This window comes from Penicillium oxalicum, chromosome I (genome assembly GCF_001723175.1).
Source record: "Penicillium oxalicum strain HP7-1 chromosome I, whole genome shotgun sequence".
NCBI classification, from domain to species: Eukaryota; Fungi; Ascomycota; class Eurotiomycetes; order Eurotiales; family Aspergillaceae; genus Penicillium; species Penicillium oxalicum.
This window is the reverse complement of record NC_064650.1, coordinates 3,290,971-3,306,826: the sequence shown is the minus strand read 5'-3', so window position 1 is coordinate 3,306,826 and position 15,856 is coordinate 3,290,971. Positions and strand designations below refer to the sequence as shown.

General features: G+C 49.7%; 4 protein-coding genes across 4 annotated transcripts; 3 read left to right on the top strand and 1 right to left on the bottom strand.

Annotated features, from left to right (window-relative positions):
• Nucleotides 1-41: 41 nt before the first annotated feature.
• On the top strand, nt 42-1,598 carry POX_a01075 (uncharacterized protein; the record flags this gene model as incomplete). Its single annotated transcript, XM_050110005.1, has 4 exons — nt 42-122; nt 176-267; nt 324-564; nt 639-1,598. 4 exons carry the CDS (start codon nt 42-44, stop codon nt 1,596-1,598), a joined length of 1,374 nt encoding a protein of 457 aa, XP_049973773.1.
• Nucleotides 1,599-2,070: 472 nt separating this feature from the next.
• Nucleotides 2,071-3,139, bottom strand: POX_a01074 (uncharacterized protein; the record flags this gene model as incomplete). The annotated part of the gene is made up of 6 exons (XM_050110004.1): nt 2,071-2,139; nt 2,205-2,610; nt 2,675-2,754; nt 2,815-2,857; nt 2,916-3,060; nt 3,133-3,139. 6 exons carry the CDS (start codon nt 3,137-3,139, stop codon nt 2,071-2,073), a joined length of 750 nt encoding a protein of 249 aa, XP_049973772.1.
• Nucleotides 3,140-3,556: 417 nt separating this feature from the next.
• On the top strand, nt 3,557-5,873 carry POX_a01073 (T-complex protein 1 subunit epsilon; the record flags this gene model as incomplete). The annotated part of the gene is made up of 10 exons (XM_050110003.1): nt 3,557-3,566; nt 3,732-3,780; nt 3,878-3,971; nt 4,026-4,109; nt 4,173-4,462; nt 4,523-5,171; nt 5,233-5,370; nt 5,435-5,615; nt 5,679-5,767; nt 5,829-5,873. The coding sequence occupies 10 exons, from the start codon at nt 3,557-3,559 to the stop codon at nt 5,871-5,873; spliced, it is 1,629 nt and encodes a 542-aa protein (XP_049973771.1).
• Nucleotides 5,874-14,555: 8,682 nt separating this feature from the next.
• Nucleotides 14,556-14,726, top strand: POX_a01072 (uncharacterized protein; the record flags this gene model as incomplete). Its single annotated transcript, XM_050110002.1, has 1 exon — nt 14,556-14,726. One exon carries the CDS (start codon nt 14,556-14,558, stop codon nt 14,724-14,726), a length of 171 nt encoding a protein of 56 aa, XP_049973770.1.
• Between the last annotated feature and the right edge of the window lie 1,130 nt (nt 14,727-15,856).

The following is a 15,856-nucleotide window of genomic DNA, read 5'->3' as shown; positions in this document are numbered from 1 at the left end:
CTCTTTTCGCCGAGTCGCGGTTCTGTAAACGCGTGTGGAGCATGCCGGGTCTCTTTGGTGGAGCTAGATTCTTCTTATCTCACGCTATTCCGCAACGAAGTCGGCTCAAAGAGACAATCGAGGTGTGTCAGAACATGAACGAGATGTCCAAAATGAGAGACTGACAGTCTGGCAGCGAAATGGAGGGGTGGTCGTCTTGCTCGAGCAAGATGCAGATACCATTCTCGTGGATCATTTGAGGAAAACTCAAACTCTTCCTGCCAATGCGTATGATAACCAGGTTTCTCTGCGAATGAAGTCTGCAAACTAATTCCATTCTCAAGCCTTTCATACCAATTTGTGGAGAAATCTGTCCAAAATGGTAGGCTGGAAGACCCTGAGTCCTATCGGGTTGGCCCAAGTTCATCTCGTCCGATGGGCGCATCCAATATTCCCACGAAAAGCACGAGAAGAAGTTACAGCTTAGAGGACGATCGAATTGTTTTCGACTGGCTCTATCCCTTGGAACAGACGAAAGGGGCGCCTACACATGGTAACAACATCTACAAGCAATTGGCTGCACGAGTGAGTATTCCCCCCGTCGCGGTGGTGCAAAAACATACTTACTCGGTCAGGTCTTGCTAACATGAACATCAAAGTTCCCACAGCATACATGGCAATCTTGGCGCACCAGGTACTTGAAAACTCTTCGAGGAAAGCCACGCCCAGGAGGTGGTCAGCCCAGGCCTGATCTCGTGTACGGGGGCCCTGAAGCGGTCCCACGGATTGAGCAGCCATCACAACCACCTCAGACTTCACCGGAGGGCTCACAAGCTCCGCTGCAAGAACCGACTCTTGTAGCTTCAAGGGAGCCCACCAAGTCTGCCGCGAGGCAAAGCAATCAGGCCAGTCCGGAGATTTCGAGTAGAAAACGCGGACCACCTTCGGTCTCATCGCCCGATCTTCTCGAGGCCGCAAAGAAGGCGAAGAAAAGATCGGCCGATACGACACAAAGTCCTACACCTCCCGTACAGCCACTTTCTACCCACAGCGCATTCGACAGCGTGGAGCCTGTGAGGATTTGTTCCAATGAAGCCCCGAGTTTAGACCGGGGGGCCGACAGTGAGATCCAGGACACTATTGTTGTTGAGGATTCAACGGTGCCGGTCCAGCCCCCCGAAACGCCAGCTGACATCGAAGCTGAGCCACCCACAGACGCTCTCTTTTTACAACTGCCATTCTTTCCGACGAGTTCGGATTCCGACTCAAGCAACTACGAGTTGAGAGAGGGTGATGATAGCGACCCCGAAGAGTACTCTGACATCGGGAGCTGGATCAAGGCGCAAGAGGCGAGGGGTGTGGATATCTCGACAGTATTAGATGCACTTCGTTTCACCAGCATGGAGCCCGCAATAGCCAAAAAATTGCTTAGGGTTTTAGAGAGTGGGAATCCACTTCCCCAAAACATGCGAGGGGTGTGGACTGAGGAAGACGATCGATGTCTCGGGAGTCAGGACGCCCACGAAGTTCAGCGCGTGCTTATGAAACATGGCGACAAACTGTTACAGGCTCGTTGGGAGTACCTTGAAATGGCACGAGAAAGAGGGCTGGTCGAATAAGATAATATTTCCAAACATGTGAACACTGCTACCTTCCAAATCTGTCGTAGATCCTGCTCATGAAGCGCTTCACTGAGATGATGAACAAATACACCAGTCAGCCATCTTCGGGGGAACAAGTAATGAAACAGGACTGGGGATTGACAGGTAGGTACGTGTCGAAAGCGAACGCCGTAAATCCATGATCAAAAGTAGATATGATGAGGTGAACACACAACAATACATCAATATGACATTTTGTCGTCTGTCCTTCATCCTATGCTGCGGAATCTCGCGCTGGGATATTTAAACAAGTGACTCCAACTCCAAAGGGCGCTATTGCGAAAGAAAGATTGTGAGCCGAGGTTGCCCTTCAACGTGACTGTCCAGGGGCGTGACCTGACGACAGAGATTACTTCAATACCGGGCCGCGTAAAATGCAATCTAGCGCGCGAACTCATGTCTCTTTGAATACACTATGACCAAGTTAGCATCACCGGACAAAGCGTAATGTAAAAGCTGCAGGGCTAACACACAGGTGGTTTTCGTAGAATTGAAGCATCTGTAGAGGCCATGTTAGACATTGCAGGAGAGAAGTGGGGTCTACGCAAAGTTCGGCAATCATACCTGGCGCGGACACTTCTCATAGCAGGTTTCCAATGCGACTCGAGAGCGGCGCCCATTCTTCCAAAGTAGGAACGCAAATAATGATTTGCTCTCCTGGTCCCTGATGATAGTATCAACTCGATCAAGCTGGCTTCCCCAATCCTTGCCTTTGGGGGTCCAGGAGAAGTCGTTCTCTTCAGCCTCGAGTCCTCCCTCCGGGTTGGAATCCTCTGTTGCGGGTGCTGAAGACTTTCGTCGTGCTCGTTTCGACTCGGTAGGCTCCGTAGAAGCCGAGGGTTCTTTGGCGTCACTAGTCGACTTACGCTTGCGGCCCGGTCCAGCTTTGGCGACTGGTTTCGCAGCATTTTTCCGGGGACGACCACCGATTTTCTTGTAATAAGCGTCTAAAATTTGCTTAGCGCCCGACCTGAGAGGAGATGTCAGTGAGACCTCCAAGCGTTGATGATTGGGACAGACTGGATTGGACTTACTTCAATGAGGCCTCGGGTTCCCAGGTCAGGTCTTCCGGCCTTTCCCAACCCTTCCACTTGACTTGAAGCTTGAAAGAGCCCTTTATTGATGTTAGCGCATTTGCGAACGAAGTGGAGAATGTTCAAGCAGATGTGCTCACGTTGTCCATCCACGCATGATCGAGAATCTTCTCAACAACATAACTACTGTCGGGTCAGATCAATTCCACCCAGCGCTGTCTGCACCGCATGCAAAACTCACACGTCCTCGTCTTCAACCTCGTCGTCATCTTCTTCATCGTCCTCGGCCTCCGCCTCGTCCTTCTCGATCACATCGTCGTTTGCGCCATTCTTATTGTCAAAGGGAATGTCGCCAGACTCCTCGTCGGAGATATCTTCAATAGGGGCTAAGAAGAGAGTTGTCAATCTCGTCGTTCAGGCTAGCGCGCAAAGAAAGAAGCTTTGACGCAGTCACTCACGAGGCATATTAGATCGGAAAGGCGAGGTCAGATTGAGCAATTTGGAGAACAGCGTGAAGGTAAGAGGCCATACAGCCTCCAAAGAGCTCAATTGAGGGGGTCAAAGGCCGAGAGAAGCTTTGCGACACTACTGAAATCGAGTGAGGGGTCTCGTGTCGCGAGCTGAAGGCGCGGAACTCGGGGATTGGAGGCGCGCGTATGAGGAGTGAGGAGCTGTTGGAAAGGCGGAACGATCAACGCTATACCGCTTTCGGGGGCCAGAATTTAATTTGCTGTGAGCCCCGGAGCTTCAAACCCCCCCTCTGCATCGCCGCGTGTAGGAAAAAGAGACTTTGCTGTCTTCTCTCGCGATTGATCTCTACCGGCTCTCGACTCTATTCGCTATCTTTTGGGTCCTTTTACCAGGGGGTAGTTCACCGTCAAAATGGCGATGCGTATGTGCAGCCCACCAACTCCCCGAATGCCCCTCAGTCAAACTTCCCCGAAGATGTTCAGCAACTGACTTGTTTGCATTCCCACAGAGCTTGATCTTTCTCAAGGTTCGCGGTTCCCTATTATTCCCGTGCGATAATTCGACGTCGAATTAATTCTGGGAACAGCCTCGGTGTTGAAGGATGAGAATGGCCGTCCGTTCATTGTCGTTCGCGAGTATGTTCACCGACACAATTGAGCCACAACTCCTCAGAAGCAATGATGATAATGCGGTCAGACATTACCGGTACTGACTGTTATACGTATCCAATAGCCAAGGAAAGAAGAAGAGACAACATGGCACAGAGGCCGTGAAAGCGCACATTGTCGCTGCCAAAACAGTGGCCAACATCGTCAAAACTTCTCTGGTACAGTTGCTTGATGTGAGGCATACTGAGATCAATGCTGACTTTAAAATCCAGGGACCCCGTGGCCTAGACAAGATTCTCATCTCTCCCGACGGCGACATCACAGTCACAAACGACGGCGCCACCATCCTCGGCCAGGTTCGGGCTTCACCCCCCTTTTGCGTTCATTGATGAGGAAGCTGACGGTCGGTTGGGTTACAGATGGAAATCACCAACAATGTCGCAAAACTCCTTGTTGAGCTGTCGAAGTCACAAGATGAGGAAATTGGTGACGGGACAACAGGTGTCGTGGTTCTGGCTGCTGCCATGTTGGAGCAAGCCGCGGACCTGATTGACAAGGGCATCCACCCGATCCGAATTGCTGATGGCTACGATCAAGCTTGCGAGATTGCTATTGCAGAGCTTGACAAGATCAGTGACGAAATTGTTTTCTCTCGCGAAGATACCACGAACTTGCTCAAGGTTGCCAAGACGAGTTTGGGCAGCAAGATGTACGATCACATTTCTGGTTCATCGTGGTCCCCAACCCTGTACTAACGTTCCTTCAATAGTGTCTCCAAGTCTCACGACCAATTCGCCCAGATTGCCATCGACGCCGTGATGTCCGTAGCTGACCTGGAGCGCAAGGATGTCGATTTTGAATTGATCAAGGTGGACGGCAAGGTTGGCGGTTCGCTCGAGGACTCCCTTCTCGTCAAGGGTGTCATTGTCGACAAAGATTTCTCTCACCCTCAGATGCCGGATGAGGTTCACGACGCCAAGATCGCAATCCTCACCTGCCCCTTTGAACCCCCCAAGCCCAAGACCAAGCATAAGCTGGACATCACATCGGTTGATGAGTTCAAGAAACTCCAGGACTACGAGCAGGAGAAATTTGCAGAGATGATTCAACAGCTCAAGGATTCCGGTGCCAACTTGGTCATTTGCCAGTGGGGTTTCGATGACGAGGCCAACCATTTGCTTCTTCAGAACAAGCTTCCAGCCGTTCGATGGGTCGGTGGTCCAGAGATTGAACTGATCGCTATCGCTACGAATGGTCGCATTGTTCCTCGCTTCGAGGACCTGTCTGCTGACAAACTGGGAACTGCTGGTCGCGTTCGCGAGATGACCTTCGGTACCACGAGAGAGAAGATGCTGGTTATTGAGGAGTGCGCCAACAGCCGAGCCGTCACTGTGTTCATTCGTGGTAGCAACAAAATGGTATCTCAGCCCATCGCCCGAGAAAGTGGTGAATGTACGCTTAGACTAACATCTCTCCCAGATTATTGACGAGGCCAAGCGCTCACTACACGATGCCATTTGCGTGGTTCGCAACTTGGTTCGCGACAACCGCATCGTTTACGGCGGTGGCGCTGCTGAAATTGCTTGCTCCATTGCGGTGGAGGATGCTGCCGTGAAGGTAAAATGACCCCAGAAGGAAATTGGTCTAGGTATACCTACTGACAATATGTTCCCCGCCACAGAGTCCTGGTATTGAGCAGTATGCCATGCGCGCCTTTGCTGACGCCTTGGACGCCATCCCCTTGGCTCTCTCCGAGAACTCTGGTCTCAGTCCCATTGAGACATTGGCTTCCATCAAATCGCGCCAGGTCAAGGAGAAGAACTCTCGTCTCGGTGTGGATTGCATGCTGTCTGGCAGCAATGGTAAGTCATTGGCACAACCCAGTCACAATGAATAGTCGGTAAACTGATTCACCGCCTCAATAGACATGCGTGAGCACTTTGCCATTGACCCACTGATTGGCAAGCGCCAGCAATTGCTGCTGGCTACTCAGCTTTGCCGCATGGTCCTGAAGGTATGTCACACCGAAAACTGATTTGTAACTTCGTAGAACATCCGTACTAACAAAATCCCAGATCAACAACGTGATCATTTCTGGCGATGACCAATCTGAGTTTTAGACCTTGAGTCCGCATACAAATTAATGTCTTGGAAACGGTACTTGAGTCCTCATCCGATACACCGGCCCCTAAAAATTTTGATGATCCTCGTTGGACTCCTGTATGTAAAACAAAGCCCTTACATAGACTGTGACGAGTTGCAATGAGGAAAGGGCTTATGAACTATCGGTTTCTGGTTGCATCTTCAATTCGTATTCTCTCGACAGCCCCATAACGGATCTTTGGCCTGTACACAAATTTAATAGACTGGTACAAATATTCAAACATTACGCGTCGTAGCCATCCGACACATTTTTTTTGAAACATTTCACCTTTGGGGAAATACCAAGTCATGCATTCCCAGGTGCCATCCGCGAGTCGTGTCTGATGGAAGTGTTAGTATAAGGAGATCGTGCTGAAATACTCGAATCAGGAATTCTAGGTGCACCCGAAGAATTCATCTTCCATGGTCGCAGCCTAGATTCAACAGCCTATTTGAATATGTGCACCCCCAGATGCTTCAATACCTAATCCGTGCAAGGGACTTGGCTAGTTGAATGATTGTTCCAAACATCTTGAAATGCAAGGGAGAAAACGGAGGTGTTCAAGTCAGATATGCCAATGTATAATGATTAACTAATCTATATGTTGGAGTCCAGAGTCTACTACCTCGCTCGGTGCTGTGAAATTACTCTGCGTGATTACGTGGTCACGGTCTTCGGGGAGTCTTGTCAAATAAGTTGAGTCGACCATGAGACTAATGCAGAAGCCTGAACAGTTTGGTGCTCAAGTATATCGTGGATCCAGAAGGTATGGAATTACGTTACCTGATTTTTCGACTCATGAACAAATCTCATCAGGTTCGGTCAGAGGCATTACAACTACGTTAAAGTAAAGCCTTGTCAATCCAGCACAATTCAATCGACGAGAAAGCCATATAGCCATTCACATTGAGGGACACGAAGCACACTGCAAGATATACTCACGATAGGCTACCTTATAAGAAGATGTAGAGCTGGATCCATTTCTGGCAGACTCAATCTAGCGTAGTGTCGACTGATGGGAAAAAACCGGTATAATTATGAATTCCCTTCCAGCAAAGACTTTCCACAATATATGTTGAACAGAGGTGTTGGAATCCACTGTTCATGCCTCAACCACATGAGAAAACGCAAACTTTGAGGTCCCGTTGGTCATTCTTCGGACCTTTCATACAGAATCAAGCCCTTTCCCAAACTGAGGGGATTTGACGTGCTTCTGGAAAGAAGCAAGGATTATACACTGTACTGATACAGGAACCTACAAGTTGATCTATCTGTCAGTAGCCCTGTGGCCGGTGGCCCAATTGATGCAGGAAGTAGGTAGGGTTGAGCTCTTTGGAGCAGGAGAGGTTTCACAGCTTATGGAACTGGCACATCTACATGTAGTTCCCCACGATGCTCGCCAAGTAGCAGAATTTCAAATCCATCGCAGCACCTAAGTTTTGCCGGTTTGGTAGCAGAATAAGCTTGGCTTGGTCAAAGCACACTCCTGCTTGCGAGGGACCAGTCTAGGGACTAAGTAGCCCACATATGTAAGCATCAGAGCAAGAATAAATGAAGGTTGGATAGACCAGAATGCTACCAAGTTAGCTAGACCTGGATGGAATCTTGGGCCAAAAAGCTTTGTACTCACTGAAATATCATCATAGATGAAATTGTAGATATAGTATTCTCATAGCAGAACTAAATTATGAGGCCTTGGGAGTTATTCGCTGGGATAACAAGCGAGTCTTTAGACTTAGTTTAACACATATGAACCTGATCACATCAGCCTGGTCAATTTTCAGTTTCGGTTATGATGAGTTGAATTCAGAATCTCTGTCAATATTGAAATCATTCAAGTTGCGCTCTATTCCGATGAAAGAAACTGGAGTGAGCCATTGCTCAATCTGATATGAATATTGTGTATCTCATCAACTCTTTCCAACACTAATACCGAGGTGCCCCCCTGGCTTAGTCCCCCAAGGAGACTTTGACTCTCATGACCTTCAACACGCCAGACGGACAAGCTGCATGCCGGCAACATGCTTTGTTGCCAGGACTAATGCCCGGTCGGCAATCGCGGATAAGTCCACAAAATTCCAAATCCATGAATCTAGGCCCTCTTGTTTGGTGTTGGAAATCCCCCCAAGATTGATAGCGGAGTAGGTCAGAATTGTGAAAGGTTTAGCAGAGCTGTCAATTTCCGGTCCGGATATCAATACATTAACCACTGCGGTGTGACCATGCTGCCTGGGGGCGGGACAAATACTGGCCAGTGAAGCTATACTTGTCAAGGTCGTGCGAACAAAGCAGATCGGTGCCAGAGTTCACGTAGAGGCCTGCTCATTCGGCTCCTGTAGTTTTGTGCACCCATGACCCGACACGCCACGCTGGCATCCCCAAGTATGATGATTATCAGTATTACAGTCCAACTTGCACAGCACATAGCGCAGGTGACTTCCGTCAACGTTGTGTAATTACCAGGGCCGTAAGGCGGCCGGCCAGAAAAAGTAATTATCCATCTCATCGAATCGAGTCTGCGGAACAAAGCACAAAGGCCTAGATCAACACATCAAACTTCAGATATTCCAAGTTCACGTCGGATACCAAAATAGAGTCCCCAGCGCCTAATCGATGTCTTGACAGTTGTGTCAATCTATCATTTGGTAAGGTGCAACCTCTTTTGCGCCCATCCATCTTGCGGCCCATTTTATGGCCCTCCTCACATGCTCCCAGGCGATGGAGGTGGTCGCTTTCAGCTCGTTGCAGGTCTTGTCGCGAGGTTCAACCTTGATGACCAATACATAGTGATGCCCTTTGCGTGATGATCAAGCTTTATGATCCAAGCCGTTTTTTTTTCTATTCGCTCTGTTTTGTTCATTACATTTCCCAAGCGCTTTATTCATGCAAGCAGTATGTCCGGGATCACCAGTCTATTCGTTTTACCGCCCTTTCGAGGATACATGGTCGCTTGTGACCGTCGCATCATCCGCAGTCTGCTGGTTGGCCACGAACGCATCATTTCTTTGGACTGACGAGGATCTAGATTCGCAGGCTCATCATGTAATAATGATCCGTGCTAGGGGTGCCCAAGGGGCCTTGACTAGGTAGGCATGATCCCAGTTGATCTCGCCCATCGCTCGACGTGGACAAGGTGCTCGTGAGGATTGTCGACAAACGGTTCTTGCGGTCATGACACATTGGATATGCCGACATCTTCGGATTCGATTTACTTGATAATGCAGGGCTACCTAAATGAGCCAGCGTTTGGACTTTTTAGCCTGCCCGATAATTAGAAGGTCACGCCTGTCATGCCTCTCACACGCACATTTGAGAAGACACCGAGACGTTGAGAGCATGCGTCGTCATGAGGTAGTGCAAAAAAAACCCCTGGCTCTCACACTAGTAGTTACAGCACTGATTTCTAAAGCACTCATCCATTCTGGAACTTTGATTTCGGGATTAGTTTCCCAATTTTACCAGAAATTCCCACGGGAAAATGGCCATTCGGTATCTACTACCTTCGTGAACTTCACCTGCTATTAGTCACCACACCACCCGGTGTAGAAATATAGGTATCGATGTCAGCCATCAAAAGAATCCTTGACAGCCTAGAAGCAGTTACTCTCATTCCTCGAACATTTTTCTCGTAGCTCCAAATACGACCAATCTAGGCTACACAAGGTTACGAACAGGGAGAAACCATCATCAGAAGTGCCTCGAGAGGGATTAACTTCTTGGCAGGCTCTTTGAGCAATCAGCCAGAGTCAGTGGAAAATTACACATCTCAAAGTTGTGGGATATATCCAGACTCTACACTATTTGAAGTGTGTCTCTGTATTCTCACTTCATCGAAGTATACCGTAGGCCTGCTTGACTGCCGGTTGTTCAAGCTCCTCAATCTATGGTGTGGCTGTCTCACCCTGCCGTCAGCTCCTTTCAATGCAATCCAGATCCAGTATTCATGGCCTCATTTCTGCCTAACCGCCAATCAAGCGGGAATCATTTAGGTTGGATCGACAATCGGAAAGGTCATGAGCTCAAATCATGTCGTGCCCCTCGTGGTTTACCGCCTAAACACACGCCTCTTCGAAAGAAGTCCAGGCCAAGCGCGCTCCAACACCCAGTCCTGAATTTTCCTCTCAACCTGTTCCTCAGGCTCCGAACTGCTGACTAGGATGAGGTAACTACCTATTGAAAATCAAGGCTGCCCATCCCCCCCCCAGAAGGCCCGACTGAATTGATGAAATGCTCAATGTTGAGGCGACCGGGCCAGAATCGGGCCCCCCCTGGGCGCTGCGAAAACCTCATGACCTGCGGACCTGGGGCCGTGCCACGATCATCAAACAAAGCCCCTTTCGATGCGCCATGTCAGCCACGGTCACATTCAGGCAAGGCTAGTTCTGACATTCATTTGACATGTCTTTGCTTGCGAACCGCTGCAGCCGGTGTGCAGAAGGGCAAACATGGACTTTCAGGCCCCCCCCCCCCAAAAAAGCAATTCTTATTTGATTCAAAAGTGCAACTGTGAACTGGTGAGCCATCTCGCGCGGATTGGTTCTTGAGAGAGGATGTCTGTATTGATCAACCCGGCCCTTCTGGTCTACTATGATCATCCCTGGGCAGAGGCTTTGAATTCATTTTACTCCTAAGCATCTTAAGCAATAAAAATAGACCAGTTCGCATCACCTGCTTGACCTCAAATTTAGGTGAGAAGATACACAGACGCTACACACGTCTAGTAGGTACGGTATTATTCTGACGGGTTGCATGTCAATTCTTTACGTGCACAAAGGGACCGAGATGAGATCACTTTTTCCCCCTTCGAATACCTATACGCACAAGGCTATACAAGCTCATTGACATTCCATAACTTATTGGTCATGAGAGGCTGGTGACAAGTATTTGATCAACAAGAAAAGGAACAGCTCTGCAATTGCTCTATCGCACCGTATACGGAAAGAAGCCATCTTGCTCCAGAGATCCTGTGTTGGTTGAATGCTACTAACTAGTCTCGGGTTCGCCAACCTTAGTATTGTCGATCGGCTTTCCATGCTTGTTTCTTCGAGTATAGAAGACTCTGGTCTTTGACTGTGATATGGATGAGTCTATGCCTTTCATTGGACCTGAATCTTGAATTTGCATTATCAGAGTACATGCTACCACACGATAAAACAATGATTGATCAGGTCCTCCGTGCAGTAGCTCCCAGTAGTTCCTCGGGTCAGCCGTCGAACAGGACAAATGTCGCAAGCGGGACAAAAGTACACCTAATTCACTATGGTACAAACCCGCTAATACGACTGCGACATCAACTTGACCCTCATCCGTAGCCGGGATTCGATGTAGCCAAACCTCCATGGAATCCAAAGAATGTCACAGAAGGTATGCAAACGCATCCAAGAACCCGGATACTCGGATCGGCAGGAGGAAAGGAGACATGTCCTGGGTCGATTAGCTCACATGATCAGCGTCTTCCGCATCCGAAACAAGGGGGGAAGGTTGAAGTCTCCAGGCAAGCAGGGTTTAAGCCTCGACTGGTATGTGACAAACGTACGGGGTAGTCAAGATGAATGAGAGACCAAGGCTCTTTGACAGCTGTTCCTGGTCTAGACCAAGTCAAAGAGATCGGGAGGTCTCAGGTGCTACACACAAGAAGTCGTTGTCCACCTTCACATCCGAAGATCCAGACAGGGAGGGGTGGGAGGCGATTCGGGAGATCTTTGATCTGTCATGAGAGCAGCCAGTCGATATTCAAATTTTTGGCGTCTCAGGCCGCCAGGATAGCAAGGACTCCTTTCTCTTGGTTTTTTTTTTCTTTTGTCCCAGGCTTGACGGCTTGATAGACTCGATGATGGCCTCTCGGTGGAGGGACAGATCCCCCCCCGCGGCAAGTCACATTGCTTGTGTACGACTGAACGCCAATATATCAAGAATTCATTCCGATCGACTGTAGGAGATATTTCAGCCTCAAGTTTGCGGGGCCCTCAGACTCCTTTTCTCGAGACGCCCAAGATCTTCGGAAGTTCTGAATGGGGTTCGAATGAAAAGAGAGGTTAGCCCGGATATGCAAGTCCTGCATCCGGGTGGATTACAGTCGACGGGGGGGGGGCAAAGCCCCATTTCCGTTTTGATAGGTTCTACATAATCAACAGACACTGCAGTCAGATCATCCCAAGGGAGTAGACAGCCTTGCTGACGTCGCATCCTTGGATATCTTGAGGTTCCGGTCACGCGAGCGAAAGTTGCCCTTTACTTTTTCTCGATTTCATCCAATTTCTTTGTTCAGCTGTGAGAAGGGCAAAACTACCTCTGGTAACCCAGAGGATGATCCGCTGGATGAAGCATCTAAGTGGCGGCCAGGATCGTGACCTCAAGAGGTCCGCATGGCTGACACCATGATTGAATCTTCTTGAACTTGACCAGTGCTCGGCGAGTTGGAATGAAAGAGCATGACGACAGTGGCCCGCGGGATCTCCTTTCGACGCCGGTTCGTGATTGGCAAAGGTTTAGAGGAAGATCGACTCCGAGATCAACTGCTCACCTGACCCATGGATCGACAAAGTCTCCTGTTTTCGAAGGATTTGTCCCATGGATGCCACGGTCGTCTTCCCCGGGCCAAATGTTGGGGGGAGTTTGTCTGGCTGGGTCAGTGAAATCGGTGGCTGCATTCCGATTTTGGGGCGTGTTGCCCTTGTGAACGGGGCAAAACGTGGAGCATGTCGAGTACTGTAACGACGTCTGTCAAGTATTCTCGTTGTAATTCGAAGTTCATGGGGGATGGGACGGGGCGGGTGGGTTTCATTCAAGATTGGGAATCCATTGAAGTTTTTTGGCAATAGAGAAAGATGCCTACCCCAAGGTTGCGACTCTAATCTACTACCTGGATGCGGAACAAGTGTAGTCAACTTGTTGGTCAAGACCATTCCGTGAAATGCAGAAAAACTTGGTAAATATTTCAGTCACTTGTTCTCGTGAGCCTATACCTCTAATTCAACATGCTTTTCTGTTCAGTGGTCAATATCTGTCTGTCAGTAGATACCAGAAACCCCCCCCCCCCTTCCTTTGACGTGACCAGCACTGTCTAGAAAGCTGGATACCATGGCGAGAGTGGCCGCTATTTCTCAGACGTGGAACGCATACATATATTAGAAGCTCTTGTGTAAAGTGGATCGCGTCCGACGCCCTGGAGGATGCGAATGGATGCGCCCTGAAACTTGGTTTCCGAATCAATTATCAAAATATCAGGTTAATCCAAACCCTATGAGAAATACCTTGTCATTACCTCCTGCCACTTGGAACTCTGGTTGGAAACAAATCGAGACAAAACACGGCGAATCTTCGGAATGACACACCCTACCTTAACTCTAATTCTCTCGACTTCACCTTGAATATCTTCCTGCGAGTTTCCAGCCGGAAGGATTCGGGAGTTATTTGACTTTAACGGCTTGTCTCCGACTCCTGTCAAGCAGCCTCCGTGACAAACCATGAAGCTTTTTGCGGGATGTAAGTTCATGGGCGTGGAGCAAATTGGGCCGTTGCGTCAACATCCCAAAGCAAAGAGTCAACCGGAAATCCATCGATTGTGTCCCCCCAATGGATGGTCAGTGGGCGGTAACAGGCACGTGGAAGGCCCTAGTATCACTTTCGACAGTCCTCCCCTATTGCATCATCATCATCATCATCATCATCATCATCATTGGGACCTATTAGTCTCTACCTCGGAGATGGTGTAGGGCAAGGTTTCATCGAAGAATCAGCCGCTCATGGCATGGTCAAGTCGGGAGGATGAGAGTGTTTTGCACGTGATTCCACATGTCCTGACTCTGCGAGCCGCGGGCAAACAATTACTAGGCGGGAGCCGCGTGAAAAAGGCTGGGGCTTGACACAGTAACGAAGCCGAACCCTTTCAGGGCTAGACAGGCCAGACAGAGGATCGGAAGAAAAGTAAATTCCACGCGCGCAGAATGTTTATCACCCTACCGGGCCAGACTGCAAAAATAAATGGAACCACCTGATGCGGGTCGGGTCCCTTTGCCCCATGTGGTGGGACGCGACCGGTGGCTGTCCTCGCACTAAGGCAGTTTGGTGTCGTCTGCTCCGCGCTGTGACGGGCGGCAAATTGGAACCGCGCAGATGAGGAAATGCGGCCGTGGAGTGATGGACATGTCAGGAGGGCGAATGATTTGGCCACTCGTCCTTTGCGTTGCGGTGCCCCAGATTGGGGGCCCTACCATGCAGAGGGAAAGTGGATTTCTGGGGATCGCGAAACGCGCGGGTCGAACAAGGGCCATCGATTCATCATGTGACGAGTACTCCTAGCCTCGTGACCCTCACCTTGCCACAGCCTGGGCTCCTCCCCCGCTTTCCATCAATCTCCAATATCGGCTCTGCCCACTTGAAGCCAGACACGCTACCAACTGGAAGTGTCCGCTGCCCACGGCCTAGTGCCACTGCCCAATGCCCACTGTGTCCACCGGCTGTCCACTATCGAGGGAGGGGCGTTCGGAGTCTCAGGACCGTACCAGTCTTGCAGCTTCATGACTCCGCTGTGCAATTCCTCCCCGGATTAATTTTACGGCCAAACGGGCGCCCCGGAGCCTACGCTTTCGCCAATTCAGCGTGGGACCCGCTACTTTAGCCATCTGACTTGACCAACCGTCTGCCCACGGACTGCTCCATGTCTCAATATTTGTACGGGCTGGACGTCTCGAATGGGGGTACGAGTGCGGAGCCAACGGCGAGCCTCATGGAGTCACTGGTCTCGATGCTGTCAGCTGTCTTCCGTTTCCTGACCTGTGAATTTGGGGGATCCACGCGCATTTGGCTTCTCCAGCGCGTAGCCTCATGAATGTGCAGTCGGGTTTTCGGTTGATATCGCACCCACACGAGAGGTTTCACCGACCACAACCCGTGCCCTCGACTCCACCTCGGCCAATTCTCTTGACTAACCAGAGCGGGCCTCGGCAAGACTACTGATCAGGTTCACAGACGCGAACCAACTTCTTCTGAGAAGAAGTTCGCGGTTTCATCCTTCAGAGCCCTTGGTAAAGTGCTTGAAAGTAAATGTCTAGTCCATTCCTCCTTTGTGCATGGCTGCTGCCGCTGATTTGCAAGATCTGTTGGTGCTTGCCCAATCATGCCATAGATGCCATGGGAGTGATATGACTGAAGGCACAAGCACACTGTCGTCATTTCGGGGTATTGCCGACAGAACCAGGCTGGAGATTTGGCAAATCTTCAAGGGCTGCTTGGTCGCCTCAACAAGATGACTTATGTTGACGAGTGTGACCCAGCTTCTTCACCCGATACTTGTGCAGAGTTGACCAGTGTGTGTACTTTGCCTATATTGGTTTGTTGTGGATTGTAGTCGCCACCATCTAGTCGCTCGACCGTCTCGGTGACAATAAAGTTTCTCGTGGCTAGCAGAGACGTCGCGAGACCGCCCAGCGACTATGAATGCATCGTCGTTTGATCTTCTTATTCAGAATACGTCGCATAAGTTGACCAAAAATTGACCGTATTGAAGGAAGTCATAATGGAAATACTGGGCCTCCAGTGTATGAAGACCCCCATCAAAAAAATTTGATTTACAGGAAGAACGTACAGCCCCAGGGACTCGAGGTTTCACCATGATCCCCATATAATCGGCTCGAGTAGACTGGTGACAACCATTGGCCGATAGGAGGTGGGCTTCATCATGAGCTCGAGTCACTCTTTCCTTGCTATCTTTGTGTGTGTAAATATTTGTAGTGTTGGTCGAAGCAGGACACTTTCTTGAGCCGGAGGGTATATTTTGACTATCCCAAACGGTCATCCTCCACTCTCGATGTCAGGACTGTTTCTATGTTTCTCCGCATCTTCCTCACCATCCATGTTCATCCCCTCACGAGCCCCACCCAATTCCCCAGACGGATGAACTACCAATACATATCGCACAAGCACAAGAGCAGGGATTACTCGATTGACGATGAGCATTGA